Source organism: Pieris napi, chromosome 21, assembly GCF_905475465.1.
Source record: "Pieris napi chromosome 21, ilPieNapi1.2, whole genome shotgun sequence".
Lineage (NCBI taxonomy): Eukaryota > Metazoa > Arthropoda > Insecta > Lepidoptera > Pieridae > Pieris > Pieris napi.
This window is the reverse complement of record NC_062254.1, coordinates 2765029-2786815: the sequence shown is the minus strand read 5'-3', so window position 1 is coordinate 2786815 and position 21787 is coordinate 2765029. Positions and strand designations below refer to the sequence as shown.

Here is a 21787-nt window from a genome sequence, read left to right as displayed (position 1 = left end):
CGTAAAAGTTACTATTATGCGGTGTAAGTCGACAATAATATTAACAATAACGCGTAATTCAATCCCCGCCCCGCATCGTAACGTTTTACAAGATGACCCCCCCCCCTTAAATTCGTTACGTAATACTTGAACGCTCCCTAAACCAGTCTCTCTGAAATATAAGTTTAAATTGAGAGATGTCTATAAAGAATAAAGCATTGAAACGGCAGTGAAAATTTTTACCAACACAATGCTAATAATACAAATAAAATATACAATTTTATACACTTAATTTAATTAAAATTTAAGTAGATATGGACGGAAGACGAATTTCAGCCTTCACATTTGCTAATATTTGTACATAGATCACGCTAAAACACTAAACTAAAGTATAATAAAAGGTTATACCAGTAAGCCTACTCTGTATCTTTCAATAGCCAACGAACTACGTAATACCAATTTGCGATATGAGCGGCACGGTTGTTGAAAGATTATCATTTATATAAATGAAAAAGTATTGAAATTATTATTAGTTTTACAGTGTAACGGGACAGTTGAGGTGCCGATTTCTATATATTTACGACAGCTCATATAATAATGGGTAGTATATAGTAAAAGGAAGATGAGAAAAAGTTTAATGTAGACACATTATAAAGGATAATTTTTTTAGAGGGAATAAAGCTATGAAGTGATTGTCGTAAAAATAATTATTTAAAATTCTTGTAGAACGCTTTGCTTTCATTGGTAAAATGTAGTACTGTCCCTTTCACACAAACTTTCTATAACTTTATAATGAGACGTTTTGAGATTAAACACTAAAAATATCTAAAGTAGACTTACGTCTGGTACAAATATAATAAAAATAAAAAAGTACTTCATAACCAAAAAGCACCAGAAAGAACGGGCACCATCTTACAACCATTTGGATTTAAAATTCGACGAAAAATCGTTAAGTACAGACCCAATAATCTAATACAGGTGTAACAGAGATTTGATTCCAAAATTTCGTGAATTGTGTCTTCGTGCATTATTTATACACAAATATTTTTTTATAGATTAGTTGCATTTAATGACAAATTTATAGCAATCATAATTTTGGAATCGTTTTATGTAATTTACAACTATATCATAAATTAATTTCTATTTAAATTTAATAACATCAATGTATCCGATAAATTATGAATTCATTTGTTTAACTCCAATTTTCGTAATATCCATTATTCAAGATAAAATTTTATTATTCACGGTGTGTTTACCGTAACTTTGTGACCTTTCAACGCAGATCTATCTTTAGATTTCGCATACTTAGTGCAATCAAAAACAAATGCAATAATAGCGACTAGAGCGAAAACGGCATAGAAAACTGCTAATGATATAAGAAAACTGTCTTCGGTCTCCTCCCATAGTCGATTTGTCCGCAAATAGCCATAGTTCGCCAGTACTTGAGTGCCATTTGGGGGTGGACAGGGCGGAGAATAAACAACTATGTCGAGACGTTGTTTCTGAAAAGAATTTTTACGTTACAATGGATACTTTTTACTAAATACGCGTCAACTGAAAAGGCAAGAAATACCTATATTAAACATAACCCCTATAAAATAATCCTCGGAGTAGTGAGGTCGCTCCGTGCAACAAAGTGCTCAGAAAACTTAGCTAGGACTTTACGTACAACGGACTAAATGTGCGTCTGCGGAAACTGAGTTCACACTACTATACTATCTTTATTACATCGTTTTGGGGGTTAGCGACCCTAAAGGGGGTTCGATTTAGTGGGGTTTGGTATAAAAGGGGGTCGCAGTCTGTTGAAAAATGGTAAAATACAACATACTTATAGGTACAAAAGATTCGTTTATTATAGGAATGAATAATTATAGTGAAGTGTTTAAAACTAAATTATAATTTAACAGTGACCGAGCCGCAAGACTGTTTTACCTTAAACTTACCTACCTTTCGTGGGTCGCGACATAAAAATGGTTGCGAAAAACTACTGAACTGATATTGATGACTTTTAGTTGACAAAAAATTTGTGGACAAACATACACTTACGAAATGTGTCATACATGAAAAATATTGGTGCTTATAAATATTTTCCGCTTCATTATTTCAAATCTGTTTATTTTATTAATATAATATAGACTTACCTGTTTATTATTACACCTAAGATCCTTGCTGATGCTACTTCTCAAAGCAGTTTCGCTCAGCTCCCTCCTTAGAACTTCAGGTAGCACCCATTTTGCTGGAGACACGTACTCCAGCCACTTTGTGAACATCGTCAGGTCCTGCTCATGCAGGGTAACTCCACAGACCAGGGTACTCAGCAATAGGCAGAAACCGGAGATGATGGAAGCTGTCTTCTCCATCGGTATCACGAAGACTGACGCACGACATAGCATTTGTATGCTTATTAGATATAGCACCGTGTAACCTGTAAAGTGTGGCGTTATTCAATAAAAATAGGCGCTACAACCCTTTATGGGTCTCAGAATAAGATGGTATTTGTTTCTATGATCATTTTTATTTTATTGACAAGTATTTGATCACCGTACGAGCAAATGTTAAATGCGGACAAATAAACAAATAAATGAATGAAGTAATCTTATAATAAATGAGTTAATGAAATACCTAAATAACCGTAGAACCCGTCGAATGTGCCCGGCGCTTGCGCATACAATCCTGACATCGCGTAGCTTGGCACCAAATACGCCAGCCATGTTAGTATCGCTGACCAGAGCTCTAAAAATTGCTAAAAGCAAAATTTTCAATTATTTATTTTATTTGTTAGTTCTATTATTATCCTTTAGATAAAATAGAGAAATGCAGTTAAAATACATGTATAAAAAAATCGGTTGTCTGTAAACTGTAAAGTCGGTTTACTGACGATAGTTGAACGTGACAACGTCATAAGAAAATACGGATGGAATGGCTGCATTTTTCAAAAGAAAATTTTAATTTTATACTTGACGAAAACATGTAAATGTATTATTGTATAGCAGCTGTCCCCGCGGACGCATCGCTCACTCAAGTAGGAGAGAGACAGATGTCGAACGCGGAGGCCGATTATGCCTCTTTGTCGCTCGTTCCGCGCTCTCGCTTGCACTTCAAGACTTAAATGGAACGCCTCAGAGCGAGGTAACGCCGCGTGAGTCATGTTTTTTCGTGCGTGCAGCCGGCTCCATCGAATTATAAGACATTGTCACGTCAAAAGTAAAAGTCAACCGTACAATGAGCGTAACGGGACAATGAGTCATGCTTTATCGTGCGTGCAGCCGGCATTCATCGATTTATTAGACGTCACGTCAAAATGAAACATTACATAATTTAAAGCACCCATTAAACATAGAATATGTATAAGCTGGTTTGTAGTCTGTAGTACGTAGTTAGTTTTCTAGATACATAATTGAAATATTAAATAAATTTTAAACATTATACCCACATCGAAAAAAATAAACATGGTCCTAGAATACAGGCCTACAGCGATATCTCGTTCGACATAGCGCCGCATAGAACTTGCTTCTCTAGCACTCATCCATAGAATTATGGGCCATGCAGCTATACACATTGTTGCGTAGTGGAATCCTACACGGTCATTTTGGGTGAGCTGTAATATTAATTTATATTAAAGAAACTAGAAAAGAAAACAGAATTTGCTTATTGAATGACAATAACTAAGCGTATTGTTTGTAGGTTTTCTACCCTAAGAATTAAATTAATCAAAGTTATGAGGGCTTACTTAACTATTGTAATTCCTTAACTTGTTTTTTAAGTATTCTAAAGATATCTTACGAAAAAGAATAATAGACACAGTAGAAATAAATACAGTAGAAAGATAAGATAATAAGAGGTTTCTTACCTTTGGATCTGTGGAAGGTAGATCCCAGAAGATAGTGCCAATTATGAGTGACATGACAGCGGCAATGAGCACTCGAGTGATGACATTAGATAGCGTTGTCATTTGCGTATATAACATCGTTTTTCTGAAATAACGTAACCAATTTTTTTTATTAATTAAATATTATGATTGCTTAGTACTGGCACTACAGGGTTCAATTCTTTTAGACTGAAATATTTAATCTAGAATTTTTCATGGTTAAACTTACTTAGTTATACTATAGTAAGATCAATTTGTTTATCACAATTTCAAGTAATACTTTGTGCCTATTTTAGTATAGTAGTTATATTCTAGGATTACATTGTCTTCACATATAATTATTTAACTAATACAAAATATATATAGTATACAAAATATTGTAAAACCTATTTTAAAATAGTAAGTGTGGAGTTTCTTGCCCATTCTTCTTCACACGAAACTACCTTTTGAAAGGGGCAACTAGGATCATCTTTATTTTTTATTTGACGTGTGCCATTTTATAGTACGGGAGGTAGCAACGTTTGAAAAAAAAGAATTTTAGGTCAGCTGATTTTGTGATATGTCTTCCTTCTTGCACTTCCGGTTAGAGACTGGGCAATCTGGCTGGCGGTAGTGGTTGCGTTCATTAGTGCGCATCCTATCTGTCCAGGTAAAAATCCTGGATTTTAAAAGCATTTTAAGAAGCGTAATTTTTAATTTTTCGTTTTTAAATACGTCTACCTGACATACTTTTTTTATTGCCAGACATTTTTCACGTTGCTAACTATGTGCCAGACGCGATTTTAAGTTTTATTTTTATAAAAATTTCAAAGTATTTTAGAATGTCTGTAATTTTAATATTATGTTATTTAAATATAAGGAAAACTGAAAATGAATTTGCCAGACATTAATTCGGTTGTTGTCTTGAATTAAAATGATAAAGTTTTGCAGTATGATGAAGCATTGCATTTTAAGAAGCGTAATTTTTGATTTTTCCTTTTTAAATACGTCTACCTGACATACTTTTTTTATTGCCAGACATTTTTCACGTTGCTAACTATGTGCCAGACGCGATTTTAAGTTTTATTTTTATGAAAATTTCAAAGCATTTTAGAATGTCTGTAATTTTAATATTATGTTATTTAAATATAAGAAAAACTGAAAATGAATTTGCCAGACATTAATTCGATTGCTAAGCCTTGAATTAAAATAAAAAGTATTGCAGTATAATGCTTGTAGTACGAGCATAAAAAGGAATATAAAATTAGATTAAAATTAATAATCAACACTTTATTTAAATTGTCCTAATTACTAAATGTAAGTTATGAATAATTCATGCAACGTGAAAAATGTCTGGCAATAAAAAAAGTATGTCAGGTAGACGTATTTAAAAAGGAAAAATAAAAAATTACGCTTCTTAAAATGCAATGCTTCATCATACTGCAAAACTTTATCATTTTAATTCAAGACTTAACAACCGAATTAATGTCTGGCAAATTCATTTTCAGTTTTCCTTATATTTAAATAACATAATATTAAAATTACAGACATTCTAAAATGCTTTGAAATTTTCATAAAAATAAAACTTAAAATCGCGTCTGGCACATAGTTAGCAACGTGAAAAATGTCTGGCAATAAAAAAAGTATGTCAGGTAGACGTATTTAAAAAGGAAAAATCAAAAATTACGCTTCTTAAAATGCAATGCTTCATCATACTGCAAAACTTTATCATTTTAATTCAAGACTTAACAACCGAATTAATGTCTGGCAAATTCATTTTCAGTTTTCCTTATATTTAAATAACATAATATTAAAATTACAGACATTCTAAAATGCTTTGAAATTTTTATAAAAATAAAACTTAAAATCGCGTCTGGCACATAGTTAGAAACGTGAAAAATGTCTGGCAATAAAAAAAGTATGTCAGGTAGACGTATTTAAAAAGGAAAAATCAAAAATTACGCTTCTTAAAATGCAATGCTTCATCATACTGCAAAACTTTATCATTTTAATTCAAGACTTAACAACCGAATTAATGTCTGGCAAATTCATTTTCAGTTTTCCTTATATTTAAATAACATAATATTAAAATTACAGACATTCTAAAATGCTTTGAAATTTTCATAAAAATAAAACTTAAAATCGCGTCTGGCACATAGTTAGCAACGTGAAAAATGTCTGGCAATAAAAAAAGTATGTCAGGTAGACGTATTTAAAAAGGAAAAATCAAAAATTACGCTTCTTAAAATGCAATGCTTCATCATACTGCAAAACTTTATCATTTTAATTCAAGACTTAACAACCGAATTAATGTCTGGCAAATTCATTTTCAGTTTTCCTTATATTTAAATAACATAATATTAAAATTACAGACATTCTAAAATGCTTTGAAATTTTTATAAAAATAAAACTTAAAATCGCGTCTGGCACATAGTTAGCAACGTGAAAAATGTCTGGCAATAAAAAAAGTATGTCAGGTAGACGTATTTAAAAAGGAAAAATCAAAAATTACGCTTCTTAAAATGCTTTTAAAATCCAGGATTATTACCTGGACAGATAGGATGCGCACTAATGAACGCAACCGCTACCGCCAGCCAGATTGCCCAGACTCTAACCGGAAGTGCAAGAAGGAAGACATATCACAAAATCAGCTGACCTGAAATTCTTTCTCGAAAACGTTGCTACCTCCCGTACTATTAGGTGGTCTAATTGAAATAAATGATTTGACTTTGGCTTTTCTTAACTTTAAGTACAGATCGACTTTTAATAGGTATTATTTTTGACAATTATATATTGTATTTTTAAGATATGTTTTTACCTGTATTATATTATTAGTTAACAGTATTCTTTGTTGATACTCTTTTTTATTTAAATTAATTAAATAACTTACTCAAGTAAAGCGAATGCTTGGACGGCAACATTGGCACGTGAGACGGGTGCTGGTAGAGGAACAGGTGCTGGTGGTTCTGGGGCAGAATGAGCGCCTGCAAATACTCCAGCCAAAGCCTCAATTCGACCTGATGACTCCAGCATGGCGGCTGCTGATAGGTCGTCTAAAGTTACGAGGTCCACTGAAATATTGGAATGTTATAATCATTATTTTTATCATAATACTAATTAAATTTAAAAAATCACACGTATGGAAGAGATCGTTTATCAGCGACCATGCCTCCTGTTATCTCTGTTGTATGTTTACTTTTGCATGTAAGGTTTACATAAATAAAAGTAACCTAAATTTTTTTTTCATTTTGGGTTCTAGAGCGGAGTGAGTGTGTAATTTATAGTACATAATGCAAGTCAGTCATGTCAGTGGTAAATTTAATATATATTTTAATGATTACATTGCAATAATTTTAAATTTTTAAACACATCTGTGTATTGTGCTATGTATAAATAAACAAATAAATTAATATGTGTAACGTAAAAACATTATACATTTTAAACTAATTTAAGTGTATGATTTATAAGATAAAAGTGGTATTCTTACAGGTAATGCCACGTCCAATGTATCAATTAAATTATTAGTTACTAAGAAGGTTAATAAATATTTCATTTAAGCGAATAAAATGAATATGAAAATGCAATGTTTGTATGGACTTTTCTTTAGACAGTTTCGCAGTCAATATTTGACATAAATCACCTATTTATACATTTATAACATATTGTCATTGATATATAAAAAACCCAAGATGCACAGTCTCGAATAAAAGTAACGCTCGAAAGTGTCCCGAAACACTATTTCTGTCATTTTCTATAACAGTATGTCTATAACAGTATATGTTACAAGCATATATTATTGCAAAATCAACCTTACGCGAATTGCTTAAAGTTGTTATTACAACGCAGTGTATACGTACTTAAAGCAATAAAATTTTACGACCGACCGTGGTCGGTAGGACAAGGTATTGAGTGGAGTCGAACATTACTTTTTTATTTACAACTATTTAACATAATTTTAAATTTATCCGACTTTTCGGGTGCTTTACAGCGTCCGTGGTCACGGTGACTGAAGACAAAAGGTGTTGGATGTTAAATAGTTGGAAATTTATAATAATACATAACTTTAATCCGGTTAAAAAGTTTTTTCTTTAAATTAAAAAAATAATTTGTTAGTAAATATATTTGTCAAAAACTACACACAAAAAAGTTCAAAAGTACATAAATTTATTTATAAAAAAAAACACAAATAAATAACATCGACTCCACTTATTAGACGCGAGACTATTTGAAATGAGTGCACAATTTAGAATGTTGCGCTCATTTTTTGAGGACGTTTTTTAGACGTTGATTGTGCATCTTGGGTTTTTTATATATCAATGCATATTGTGTATATTATGGTCCAATGACTAGTAAATCCTAAAGTAAATGTGAACTACAGTTATTTTTTTTAATTCATATCTATCTATGTATATCAATAAAAATAATTCGCAAATATGTTATATGACATATTCGAGTATTTATTCCTTGAACTCTGTGATTGGTTTTATGCAGAGAAAATGTTGAAAAATATAAAAGAACAATTGAAAAGTTCAGTTTTATTTAGTAGGTACTTAGATTTTTATTCCGGAAAAGCGAACAGTCTCTATGTGTCTAGTAAACGGTAAGTAAAAACATATTACAGCGAAGAGAAGTTCGCGGGGGCAGCTAGTTCTTAATAATCTGAAGTATATGAAAGCAACGGAATTTCATACAAATGACCTATATATTTTGAACACTGAACATATAATTTTGTCTTAAATTTAATGCGGGAAAGTACACTTACAGTAGTAGTCCGAGGGGTTTTTGAAGGCAGGACAAGGATAATCTATTGAGGCGAAATATGGCAACATGTCTCTTCTGTAACCGCTGAACATCGTGCGACCAGCTGATATTAACACCACCTACATATTAAATTTTTTAAATCATTATTTGATATTCAAAGTTAATTAGCCTAGACGGCAAACTACCATAATAACCACGCAGGCCTAGCACGAGTTGCAACTACCATTTTTATTTAAAAGTTTGTTTTCTTTAAAGCACCAATGAATGTCAATTCAGTACATAGAAAGACTTTGATTCACAGTCGGGCTTTAAACACACGACCTCAGATTCGAGAATCGTATGTATTACTAATTCCTTAATATTACGGATAGATTTCCCAAAATAATTATTGTTAATCCTGAAATCTCTTCTATTATTGTAGCGCTCATATTATTTTAATTTTATTAAGGCATGCATGGTTACCCATATGAATAAATACATTTCGATTTGAAGTGATAAATAAATACTTTGGTTTTACATAAATTTTTACCTCCATAAATATAAAAGTTTTCCTAAATTAATTATTGTGCACTTTTTCCGTACACAACACAAAAATGCTGATTGAACTAACATTCTAACACGGTTAAACAATTAAAAACGTTAAACATACCTTAGTCAACATAGCGAAGATCTCATATGTAGGAGGGTGTAACGACATAATAACGACACGACCGGTACTAGCCCAATTCCTCAAATACTCAACGAGGAAGAACGTGTCGAATATATCCATTTCCTTGGTGGGTTGGTCCAAAATTAATATCGCCATGTCAAGTAAGAGCTGACACGCGACATTCAGACGGCGGACTTCAGAACGAGTTAGACGTGATACGTTTGTATCTCTTACTTGCTCCAATCCTAGCTCTTCGATCAGGAGGTTTATCTGGAAGAAATTTAGATCTAGATATTTTTTATAGGTGTTTTAGTGTGACTTTAGTAATGATAAATTTAACTACCAAAAATATATAACTAAGTTTAGACCACATCTCACCAACTTTACGTACAAAATTGACCATTAGATTGCGCGTTGACCGCAATTATATCGGAATGTTAGTTGACATGTACAAGCGTACTCTCTCTTTGGTAGGTACCATATAGAGTTAATTAGTTTTTAGTAAATTATCTTTTGGTATTTTTTTGGTCCTTCGATCCGGAACCAACTAGAGTTTAGTGTTGGAGCTTTGAAATACTAATAACAGAAAACATCAACGTTTCATCGGCTATTGAAATGACAATTTTTAAGTTCTTTGGTAAATATCTTCTATTATTATTTGAATAAATATAATTTATTATATTTTAAGCAACTAATATTACTAAACTTCTTCTTTTGATAATTTTTGATTTCTATATTGCTAAAATAAAATGAATAATTCAGTAGCGCTAGAACCTCTTTAGGTCTTGGCCTCAAATTTCTGAATCTGTTTGATCTGAAAGAAAGTCCATTGCTGCACAGCCGGAGATCGAACCTACGACATCAGGTAAGAGAGTCGCACGCTGAAGCCACTAGACCAACACTGTTCCATATTGCTAAAATCTCTTACCCGATCTCGATCATCCATTTTGACCTGGTTCATATTATGTCTGGGCGTGCGCAAGGTGGCATGGAACCGTAGAGTGTGTTCCACAGTCATAGAGGGACATAGGGACGTGTCTTTACGGACATATGCTGCTACTTTCCGAAGAGTTGAAGACGCAACTGGCTGACCATTTAAGACTATGTCACCCGTTAGTTTCTGAAAATTATTGTAAATAACAGGATTTTAGTGTGTAATTTTCGTGGGTTTCTTAAATTGAAACAAAATAATTAAATAGGTATAACAATGCAATTTTGAATATAAATGAAAAAAAAATTAAATGTAATTCCTATTATTTATTCAATCGAAAATTTTGAGTCACCATTGTTGAATGCAACGGCACCGTTCTCGCTTGTAAATTGTTTTTATAAGCTAGAAAATGTTAAAATACGCTTGGAGGTTGTTCAAAGACTAAATTTATTTTCTCAATACACAGACAACAGACTAATATTTATGAGAGTTCCAAACAATTGCCAACAGATGTCACAATTAGCATATTAAAGATTTATTATTTTGATAATAATTTTAACACCTCTACTTATCAAAATAATCAAAACCATAACAAAAAGCATACAAATAATTCAGTAAAAGCATACTTAGCTACTTAAAATATAGAGATTTTGCATAGATGCTATTAAGCATCGTTTATAAATACAATTACAAGTAAAATAATTAGGCGTAAGAGGACATTCAGTTGTTATTTCTCAATACATATAGAAACAAAATATCATAATAATATAGTAAGAAACGCTTAGCAGTATCAGAGTACTTTATAGTGCGAATAAAAACACGATCACTATTAATTAATTAATATGCTGTCCTTAAATAATGTTCATACCTTTCTAGCGCCAGCCAAAACGTCCAAGAGCCCAGTGGCCTCGCACTGAGAAGTCGCCAAAACCGCCAATATCTCTCCAGACTTTACCTCGAAACTCAACCCTGAGACAAGCAGGGTCGATTTGTTTTCGGGTGACGTTATTTCTAAACTGTTTACCTAAAATAGTGATGTATTTATTACAATGTAGGCGTTAATAGTGGACAAAGACTATAAAAGCGTAAAATTATTTTAATTACGGAATATTTATTAAATGACAATTACAGTTTTGATTTTAGAATTATTATTTTACCAGCGTACAACCATAATTTATTAGATAGTAAAATATTGAGTCTTCGGCAAACAACGCATTTCAATGGAAATGTATAATTAAAAAACGTGGCGACGTTATCGAAGTACCAAGTGACTATGCGGGCTGTTAATAAACTAGTAATGTTTCGAATTGAACAAAATTATTAGAAAATACATGTTCACGAGAGTTTCAATTCTGATTTTTATATATTTCTTAACTTATATTGAAAACTAATTTTCACAATTTTGGCTAATAATTGGTTTAACCATTCACAAACAGGCTAGATTATAATATTTAATTATTTGTCTCAGTCAAAAAACAATAATTAAAGTAGAAAACTAAAACCTTTCGGTTTAAAAAATTAAATATACTTACATAATAATTAGGGTATATATACGCGGAGTGGGTATAGCCATCAAGATGGTCTCCAGGCCTAAGTGTGGAATGCTTCCGGGAGTGAGCTACAGACATATGGCTTCCGGCCTTCGACATACGACCTCCCAGATGTGAGGCTGGCATCAAATAGCTAAAAGAAAATCTTTTTTAATTAAACTCAATAAGCATTTTTGTGTATGTGCTAATGAGTGCAGCGCGTGATCATTAAAACGTAATTCACAGAATCATTGCGTAACGGCAAATTACGGAAAAAAAATCTATTTATATGGTTAAATATTATTTTATAAATTTCTTGGAATGTAGATTACTTTTTGTACTATATTGTTACACAGATAATGTTAATGTTTAACACAAATAATACTTAAGTACTGACGGGGGACTTATGGAGTTTTTTGTTACAGTAATACTTCCAAAAGAAACCCAGCATTTCTTTTGGAATTATTTAGCTATTTAGATTTTACTACTGTGTATAGGTATGTTATCTAAAGCTGGCGGCTTCAACACATTTACACTTTGTGCTTGTGTAGTGTCTGTGAATAAGCGCGAGTCGTGATGTCAAACTGAAATACAATCACAAATACATCACGTAAAGACTGTCCGTCTCTCTCGCGCTCGGTCAAGCTTATGAGTATAAAAGAGACAGTTATTGTTTTTCTTTTGCTACTGTCTATGTTGATCTTTACTGTTTTATATTATTATTATTTTATACATGTTGATCTTTTTTCAAACATTACCAGGGCAATCTCGTGAAATGGTGCACAATATTTTTAATTATTTAAGCATCTTAATAAAAACAGTTTAATGAAAAAATTTTATATTTAATTTGACATCAGATGCGACTGGGGTTTCTAAGAGGAGTATTGAAATAATAGTTAGTGAAGTAAAAGTGAAGTGTGTTGAGCTAGATGGAGCTTATGTCGAAAAATGAAAAATTATTTACATAAACTACTCTTATACGTTCTTGGTCGGGCTTAGAACTTTTGGATCCACCCTCGTATGCACATAATATTTATATGTATTTGACACATTTTTATTTATTTACAACCCACCCAACCTTACTAAAACCAGAGTAGACTAAAATATATAGCTTGGCAAAAAAGTCATATTTTTAAACATTTTATAGTGAAATTGCATTAGTGAGTGTACTGTGAACGCGCCAGCTTTCGATAACCGACCTATAATTACCTGAACATAAATATGTTTTGAACAAAAAAAATTCTAGTGTTGTCACTGTCATATAGACAAATATTTTCCTTAAAATATCTTAAACTTAAATGACTAGTAATCAGACATATTATAATATGTCTGATTACTATATTTATTTATTACTAATTATCAATTTAATTATCAACAATTAAATTGTTTGCCTCGGACACATTTCTTTTTATTCTTGGAATAATATTAACATATAAAAAATATATTACCTCTGATGATCATTATCTGGTACAAAATCAGCGACGCTGTTCCGTCTATTTGTATAAGAGCGATGCGTACGCGCATCAATACCCAGCAGGTTCGCTTCACTCACTGATTTATGCTTCGAAGTCCCCCATTGCGATTCTCTTATACCAGCTTGATGCATCGCGACTAATGGCACTCCAGTGGCATGCTGTCAATAATTTTATATTTTAAATATGCTTTCAATATTTTATTTATATATTTGCAGAAATGTTAATTACATAAAAACTACTAAACTGATTCTCGTGAAATTTTGACCCTTAGTTGTAACTTTCTATATAGTTTTGGAGAAATTTGTGTACATAATCACAAAATTTTATTATTTTATATACTTTATAGGTAAATGTTTGTCTCTTCCCTCCAGAGGTGCGTGGACTTAAAAACTACTGAACTTATTTTCGTAAAACTTGGACCCTTATTTGGAATAGACCTCGACGAACATTCTATAAATTTCTATCCCTTCAAAAATGTGTGGTAAAACCTAAAAACCACTGAATTCTCAATTCAAACCACTCAAACCATTCATACTACGAAAACCAAAAAAAAACATGAAATTTGGTCCTTGAGAAAATTCTTTAATTGATTCTTGAGTTTCCGAGAAAATTGTAATAAAATATACTAACTAACCTGATAAGACTGTTGCATATTCTGTAACCGGAAGTCTGGATCCGAGCGGTATTTCCGATTGTATTTATAATTGGTTGAGGTTTCGTTGTCTGAACTGTCATAACCAGATGACGTTTCTCTCACGCCTCTGCTTTGTCTCTGGATCCTAAATGAGAGTTAAAAATAACTTTTGCTATCCGTAGACATTCAGCAGGGCAGGCCCAGGAATTTCGGAAGAAATTCAACTCTTACTCAGTTTTATTTAATGTAACAGAAGGCAAACGGGCAGGAGGCTCACCTGATGATAAGTGCTACCGCCCACCCATGGGCACTCACGTTGCCAGAAGGCTCGCTAGTGCGTTGCCGGCCTTTTACGCTCTTTTCTAAGTCGATAGTCGATCGAGTAAGTGAGCAGCTGGTTCCACATAGTGGTGATCGTGGCAAAAACTGCCTTAAAATTCTCAGTTGTGGTGATACGGGTGGAATTATATAAAAGTATGTTGAAGCACTTTTTAAGAAAGGCATACAATATTTAGACATAATTAATTTACATTAATTACTCTCGATACAATTTGGTCAGATTTCTCCCGAAAAACCATTCGTAAACGAAAAAAAAAAAATACATATTTTATGAGACTATACCTGGGAACAGATTTCATTCCACTCCCAATTGAGGTTTTTGGTTTTGGCGTTCCAGAACGCTGTGATCCGTTATGATTTGGTGGGAATACGCGCGGTAGGCCGAACTTGAGGTAAGTGTACATATTGGAACCCAGTGCTGATCTGAAACCATTAATCAATTTGTTTATAATTGTTATTTTATATGACTATGTATATTTTTATATGACCTTTGCTCATCAAAAAGCCTTAATTAGTAAAACCTTTTACTCTACTAAACATTTGGACGCGTTTAATATGTTTATGTAAGGTACTGGTGACCCCAGAGCTGGTGCTTTCCTCGCCCAACTAATAAGTATTGCTATACAGCAAGGAAATGCTGCCAGCGTTAAAGGTACCTACACTGCCACAGGGACCAAACTTTTTAAATTTGTTTCAATTTATGAATGTTTTATTATTATTATTAGGTACTATGTATCAATAATCATTTGTCAGCTTAAACGAAAAACATAAGGCTGCACTGTTGTATCATAAGCACATTTAATTAAATATATGAAAATTATAATCAAAAAATTCTAACAAAACTGGTTTCCTGGAAGAGATTATTAGATACGGCCGCCAATTGCACCCACATTTTAAAATGAAAAAAAAAAAAAAAATTTATTCGCTTACTTTGGTCCATATCTTGGGTGGGACAATATTGACTGTACAGTCGTATCACGAAGCTGGAAGTTTCCATAAGGTAGCGGACTTTTGTCCGTGCTACCGAGGGCGCTGTCAGTAAAGTCGGAATTTAGGTTTTGCCTGAAAAATATTATTTATTCAATGAATGAATCTTAAACTTATATAGTCTAACGAATTTCAAATAAATGTGGTTATTTGAAAACATAAATGATACAAAACAATGTTCCAATTAATAATCTAATTAATATACTTTAGATATGAATTTTTAATGGAAATGTTTCTATGTCAGTAGTTTGGAAGGCACCAATATTCAGTGTTGCCCGTCAGTCACAATCACCGTGATTTCCAAAATATATCTCGCTAATCTGCGCCTGTTGTGCTGTGTTGGCGTTCGACTCTCATCCCGGAGGTCGTAGATTCGAAACACAGACACCCCAGACCTAAGAGCTTAGAGCGCTGCTGGTATACCGTGCTTATCACAATTTTATATTCAGCTATTTACATACAAATTCGCCTGGTTTAATGTCAATAGTCTAGCGTCCTTTTTGACAATCCACTTACCTGTAAATAGACCAGGCGTGCAAGTCCTCGGAGTGCATGCCGCGAGGGTCGTGCAGCATTGGGTTGGAGGGCACCGAATACCGCCTCTCACCACCCATACCCAGTGTCTGCGACATTTTTTCTCACTAGGAACAATGTAACATATAAATTTTACTGGTATTGCTAGACTCAAATGAGACAAAAGTATATATGATAAATGTATTCTGCGTCTAGATTTCACGTAAAGATTCATCATAAAAATGCTATTTATTCATCGACATAAGTTTTATTCAAGTATACTAGGCAATTAGGTATTACAATCAGATCACAAATGCTGCTACATTACACTAGGTACAAAATATTAAAAATATATTAGATTTTGATTCACTTAATTTGCACTTAGAAAGCAGCCTTGCGATTCTGTAACTCACTTTTTCGAACTCACACAGCGGTTTTCACAGCTGCGGAGGCGCTCAAATCAGTAGTAAAGCAGTTATTTTACGATTTGGCATTCATTGATAAACAATAAACTACAAGCTCTCTCCTTATGTGAATATTGAATGCAAGCAGGGGTTCAATCCCCGGCCGTGCACTAATAGACTTTCTGTCTATGTGCGCATTTAACATTCGCTCGAACGGTGAAGGAATACATCGTGAAGAAAAGTGACGACGGCGTGTGCCAGGCACAGGATCACCTACTTGCCTATTAGATTAACGAATGATCATGAAACAGATAAAGAAATCTGAGGCCCAGACCAAAATAGGGTCTAGCGCCACTGACATATTTATTTTTTTTAATTTGCACTTAGTCCTTTCTATCACTAAAATACGAGTCGTAACTTCTCGAGTCGTTATTTGTTCTTTTGAGTTTGTAGTTTGTACTAAATACTCGTTAATATTTCAGGTAATGCAAGATTTACATTTCTGAATCTTCTATTAAAAGGTGTGTTAAAATCTGTTTTAATTTACCTTTGTCATCCCAACAGCTGGTTGAACGATTTCGGAATCTTCATTTTCCACTCTTCGCTATAGCATCTGCAACAATGAAACATTTTGTTAGACGACATAATAGCCAAAGAAACAAATGAATTGAAGTAAATTAGCTATAGTTAGCCGTTATTATAAATAAGTTGAAACTCTTGTTGTTGTTGAAACTGTGTTTCTTAGTTATGATTACTAACTCGAATGAAATTGTGTTGTCGAATTGGTTACACGAATATTAACCATCAAATCGTTAATAGTATCGCAATATGGCGAGGAAGGCCAACATTAAGGGTAATTGGCCAAGGGACTAAACTTTTTTTAGATAGATTTAATAAATATGACTAGCTGTGCTCCCCGCATTAATTCGTGCGCAGCAAGATGTTCTATAGCCCAAAGCTTATGACGGTCAATAGACTTTTAATTGCAAAGAGAATTTTTTTTTTAAAGACAATTCACACCAATTGACGTAGTCCCATGCTAAGCTGGTGAAGCTTGGGTTATGGGTACTAGGCAACAGATATACATACATCTTATAGATAGATAGACATATAAATACATATTTAAATACCCAAGACCTAAGCACAACTCCAAATGCTCCTCACATCGATGTTCGTCTCAGCCGGGGATCGAACCCGGGACCCATGGGTTCTTAGTCAGGGGTACTAACCACTAGACCAATGAGTCGTCAAAGAATATTTTTCTGTTAGACATATCGTATGACAGACTTGTAGGTTGATGTGTTCTATAAAACACAGTGAAACTGCGAAACACTTTGACATAGACATAACATAATAATAAAAAAGAAAGAAAAAGAACAATTTTTTTAAGGAATATATTACATTTTAAGTGTGTGTGTTGTGGTTGTAACCGCCTCAGCATTATGCTGTGGAGCAGACGTGTCCAACAGGGCTGGTCATTCTGCCAGATACCACAACCATAGAAAACAATCCTTTGCTCAATAGGTAGCAGCGTATGTGATTTATACCAGTTTTACATTCAGCCGTAGTGAGCAAGGTGCCAGGGACGAGTGTGTAAACGCGATATATGTATTAAAGTAACGCGGTATTATAAGTATTAAATGCGGCATTAGGAATTTTTATTGGTATTTTCACACCTATCGTAATTTCTTACGGTCCTTTTATGAAACTATTCTAAAGCCCATGCTCATCAGGGATAACTGACGGTACAAATGGTAAAAAAAATCAAAATCAGTCGTGTAGTTTTGAAGCATATTCAATGCAAACAAACAAATAGTTTTTCTTTATATAATTAGTCTAGTGTTATTATTTTATGTACAGATTAGGTTAGGCTTTTACTGTATCAAATATAGTGTCCTAGTTATATCATTATAAAGAATATATCACTCGTACGGTAAAGTAAAACATCGTGAAGAGACATCAACAAACAAAAGACGTATGCCATCAGTGTAATAAAGTTCTATAAACTATGGCCTGAATATAATCACTTCAATTACAAAGCATGGTGAAATGTTGTCTGGATAATCGGATATGTCAACAGAACAATTTGTCTGTGACCTATTGTTAATTTCACTGTTGTTGAACATTGCATAAATTAAATCAACGGTCATTTCTATTTACCTATAATTATAATTTAATTTTTTTTTTTGAGGTCAGAAAAATAATATAACCTGTTGATTATTTTACAAAATTATGAGTTTAACACTAATTATTTATTATAAAATATTTTACTTATTGTGTTATGTGTGCAAACACGTAATTATTTTTAAATTTTTAATAGAGATCATGAAATGGAATTCCATAGAAAAACTTACGTACGACTTAAAGGTATTGGGACTAATTTCTTAAAAAGTATTAAATAAATTCCATACACAAATAATAGTATGAAAATATGACATCGTAAATCACCTTGAACTAGACATTTTTACAAAATAAGATCAAGTGTGTGAGACGCGTTCATTGTTTATAGCAAATATCCCATGAGCATGTCACTGTAGAAATGAAATCATCAATGTAGGTGAATGCCTCCTAGGGTTGTCTCTTGAAACGGAGAATTAAATGCTATGTATGAATTATAAATAACCATATAATATTATATAATAGCCAATATATTTTAATCATATATTTTAGTTATTATATGTTAAGGTTAGTTATTTATTTCAATGTATAATGTATAGAATTTATTAAAGTATTATTTGTTGTTGTAAATGTTAAATTTCAGTTTACTTTATATAATTTTGTCTATTAATGTAGGTACTTATTTGTTTTCTGTTTCGTATATATTGTTTATCTATGTAATCTTTTTTGGCTTTCTGGCTGGCTTCGAAGTGTTTTTGTTTTATAGTATGTATGTTAGCTGTAAGATTACTTATAATTTAATAAATAAATAAATCAAGCCAATAAAATATCCTCCTTTGTTGATTGTTGTTATAAACTATTTAGAATATGTCTTGTAACGTATTAAAAGGAATAAACTCGTTTTGTTTTTTAAAAGTATTGTAAAATTTAAATTTTTATAATTTTTTCAATTCAATTTTTATTTAAAGATGAGTAAAAACTTTTTAATATAAAACAATAATGAAATACTTTTGAATTCAATGTTTTTGGATCATTATAAACTAAAGATGATTTTGTATTTCGGTTTATTTTAAGAGGCTCTTTTCAAAATAAGTAAAGTTAAGTAATGGTTGGTTTAGTAATATAATTACTAAAACACGTATAGTTGGATTCTGTCAACAAATGTCAACCCTACGTCAGCGAACTCTTCAATAAAATGAGAAATAAAGATTTGTATGCGTTTCTCTTATTGTATAATGCAATAAACACTGCCTTATTAAGAAGTTGTGTATCATCACAATACTAGGAAAGTTGAAATAAATTAAATTCACAAATTTTAATGTATAACCAATTTTTAATTATAAATTTTATATAATTAATCACCTAATTTCAAAAATTCACTTCTCAGTCAACGGTTTATATATTTCTTAATCAACGAATTAATGATTTATATAGACAGATACTCTTTCAATATAGACGTCGCGATCATCAACTAGTTGAAGAGTCGTTGAACTGGATACGGCTTAGATCACAAGTGACCGCTTAATTGGTAAGCGTACATAATTTAAGATACGCCTTTGGATTCGGTTGTTATTTTGAGGAAATAAGTCTACCAACACATCTAGTTTCCACTATTACAAAAGTGTTATCGGCATTGCTATACATTGGAGTCTTGATAAACTGGTAATAGGATTGATGGCAAGAGATCACGAAGACCAAGTTGACCAGAGTCCATAACGTGTTCACAATCTAATTCGTACCTAAGGTCACAATCTCTTGAGCGCTGCCAAATATGTCTTATAAAAATTTGTTTGACACGTCCTGAATAGCTTCTGTAACCCGACTGCATTATGATCAGAACAAAGAGGAGGTAACGGGTCGTATAATATGTTTAATTATTATTATTATTAAAGCTCATAATAATAATAAATTCATACAACAATTGGTTAGTTTACATTCCTTAATATTAGTATTAGTTGTGTCAGTATAAGTTCTGAAAATTTTAAGTTAGATTCCTCTTTTCTTTTTTAGTGGTCTAGTCTTTGTATGGCCCCTTTTAGTGTAAAAGCCTCCTCCAAATTTTTCCATTTCTCTTTGGCTTGAGCAACATCCAGTTTTTCCCCGCTAGTTCTATAATGTCACCTGTACATCTTAACTTGTTTCGTCCTATACATCTCTTTCCAGTAGGTGCAGTCCATTTTGTTATTTCTAGTTTCCATCTTTTAGGCCGCGCTATAGCAATATGACCGGCCCATTTCCATTTGAGCTTTAGAGCGTGTACAAGTGCATCTGTTAGTTTTGTTCTTTGTATAAATAATATATGTACATATACCGTATGGACGGTAACCAAAAACCAGTTTTTAATTCAGTCCATGTGCATACAAATATTGGAAGTCACTTGCAGACCCTCACCTAATTTGCAATAATTATTCCGGTTGTATGTTAACCGGTCATTACACAAGTTGACAAGTTTTGATATCATTACAATAGACTCGTTGATATGTACGAGTTTTTTCATATAGAACAGGACGCTGATGTTAAGTGACACCGCCCATGGACACTCTCAAGGTCAGAGGGCTCTGAAAAATTGGTACGCTCTTTTCTTGAAGGACCTTATGACCAATTTCTTCGGAAATACTTCAGTGGGGTTCCACATAGTTGTGGTGCATACCAAAAACTGCCTTAAAAACCATTCAATTGTGGAACGACGTGTAGGCATGGTGTATGTCCAAAATTACGAACACGGTAGGAAGTAACAAATCGTATCTTTATTATGTTACATAACCAGTGGTGCTTAAAGATCTAGGTCTTGACCTCAGACTTCTGTATCTATTTGGTGATCATTTTTTAAAGAGCTAAGTTCGTAAAAGATGGACCTGCAGTTTCTTTGAATGGAAGAACCTCGGCACAACAAAAGTCAGCGGCGGCCTACCGACTAAGTAGACTGACGATGTGACGGAGGTTGGCTCGCAGTAGATGCATAGAGGCCAGTGCAGGGAGTAGTGGAGGAAGATGGAGGAGGCCAGAAATTGACCAAAAAAAGAGGCTGATGTCATCATTGATTGATGCAGGTGATCAGTTCGCGTCTGACATTACAGTTTTATGATGTTTTTCTTTATTGTAAGAGCGAGTGTAAAATGCGCATACAGAAACGTACATAGCAAGAAATTGGCTTAAAGGCACGACCTCAGAGTTACTAGCACTAAGCCAACGCTGGTAATATAATAACATTATATTAATAACTATGTTGTTAAGAAAGAATTAAGTATGACAATGACAATACTATATGTACGACACGATTACGAAATAAACATTGTTGAGTATTACCTACATTCCCATGTATAATTGATTATGAATTTGTAATTACTTGTCGATGGCTAGAGTGGGATGAAGAGCTTTGTTTGCAAAATTAATCTGTAGAAATTTAAAGTCTGTTGCAATAAAAAAAACCTCTTTAAACGACAACAATTTATGTATTTGTGATTTTTATTTATTGAGAAAATATGTTTCAATGCCAGGTGATGAACCTACTTGGTATTTGTTTATTTTCACTATCGAGTCAAAACTTTTACTGAATGACTTATGCTGAAACGGAAAGTATTCTTGTACAACAGTAGTTTAATTATAAAAGTGTTATGTGGA

At 32.7% G+C, this 21787-nt stretch overlaps 1 protein-coding gene across 1 annotated transcript in view; it reads right to left on the bottom strand.

Annotated features, from left to right (window-relative positions):
* Positions 1–86: 86 nt before the first annotated feature.
* LOC125060297 (ATP-binding cassette sub-family G member 8) overlaps positions 87–21787 on the bottom strand; it is a 58017-nt gene continuing 36316 nt past the window's right edge. The window contains exons 2-18 of the mRNA XM_047665141.1: positions 16596–16661; positions 15648–15772; positions 15075–15206; positions 14427–14567; positions 13806–13950; positions 13145–13329; positions 11700–11850; positions 11036–11191; positions 10165–10356; positions 9237–9506; positions 8589–8706; positions 6717–6897; positions 3830–3953; positions 3413–3577; positions 2602–2722; positions 2121–2404; positions 87–1481 (exon numbers count right to left, since the gene is read on the bottom strand). Of these exons, the coding sequence (XP_047521097.1) occupies positions 1221–1481; positions 2121–2404; positions 2602–2722; positions 3413–3577; positions 3830–3953; positions 6717–6897; positions 8589–8706; positions 9237–9506; positions 10165–10356; positions 11036–11191; positions 11700–11850; positions 13145–13329; positions 13806–13950; positions 14427–14567; positions 15075–15206; positions 15648–15763 (2742 nt within the window). The 5' untranslated portion in view covers positions 15764–15772; positions 16596–16661 and the 3' untranslated portion in view covers positions 87–1220. The remainder of the gene's footprint in view (positions 1482–2120; positions 2405–2601; positions 2723–3412; positions 3578–3829; positions 3954–6716; positions 6898–8588; positions 8707–9236; positions 9507–10164; positions 10357–11035; positions 11192–11699; positions 11851–13144; positions 13330–13805; positions 13951–14426; positions 14568–15074; positions 15207–15647; positions 15773–16595; positions 16662–21787) is intronic.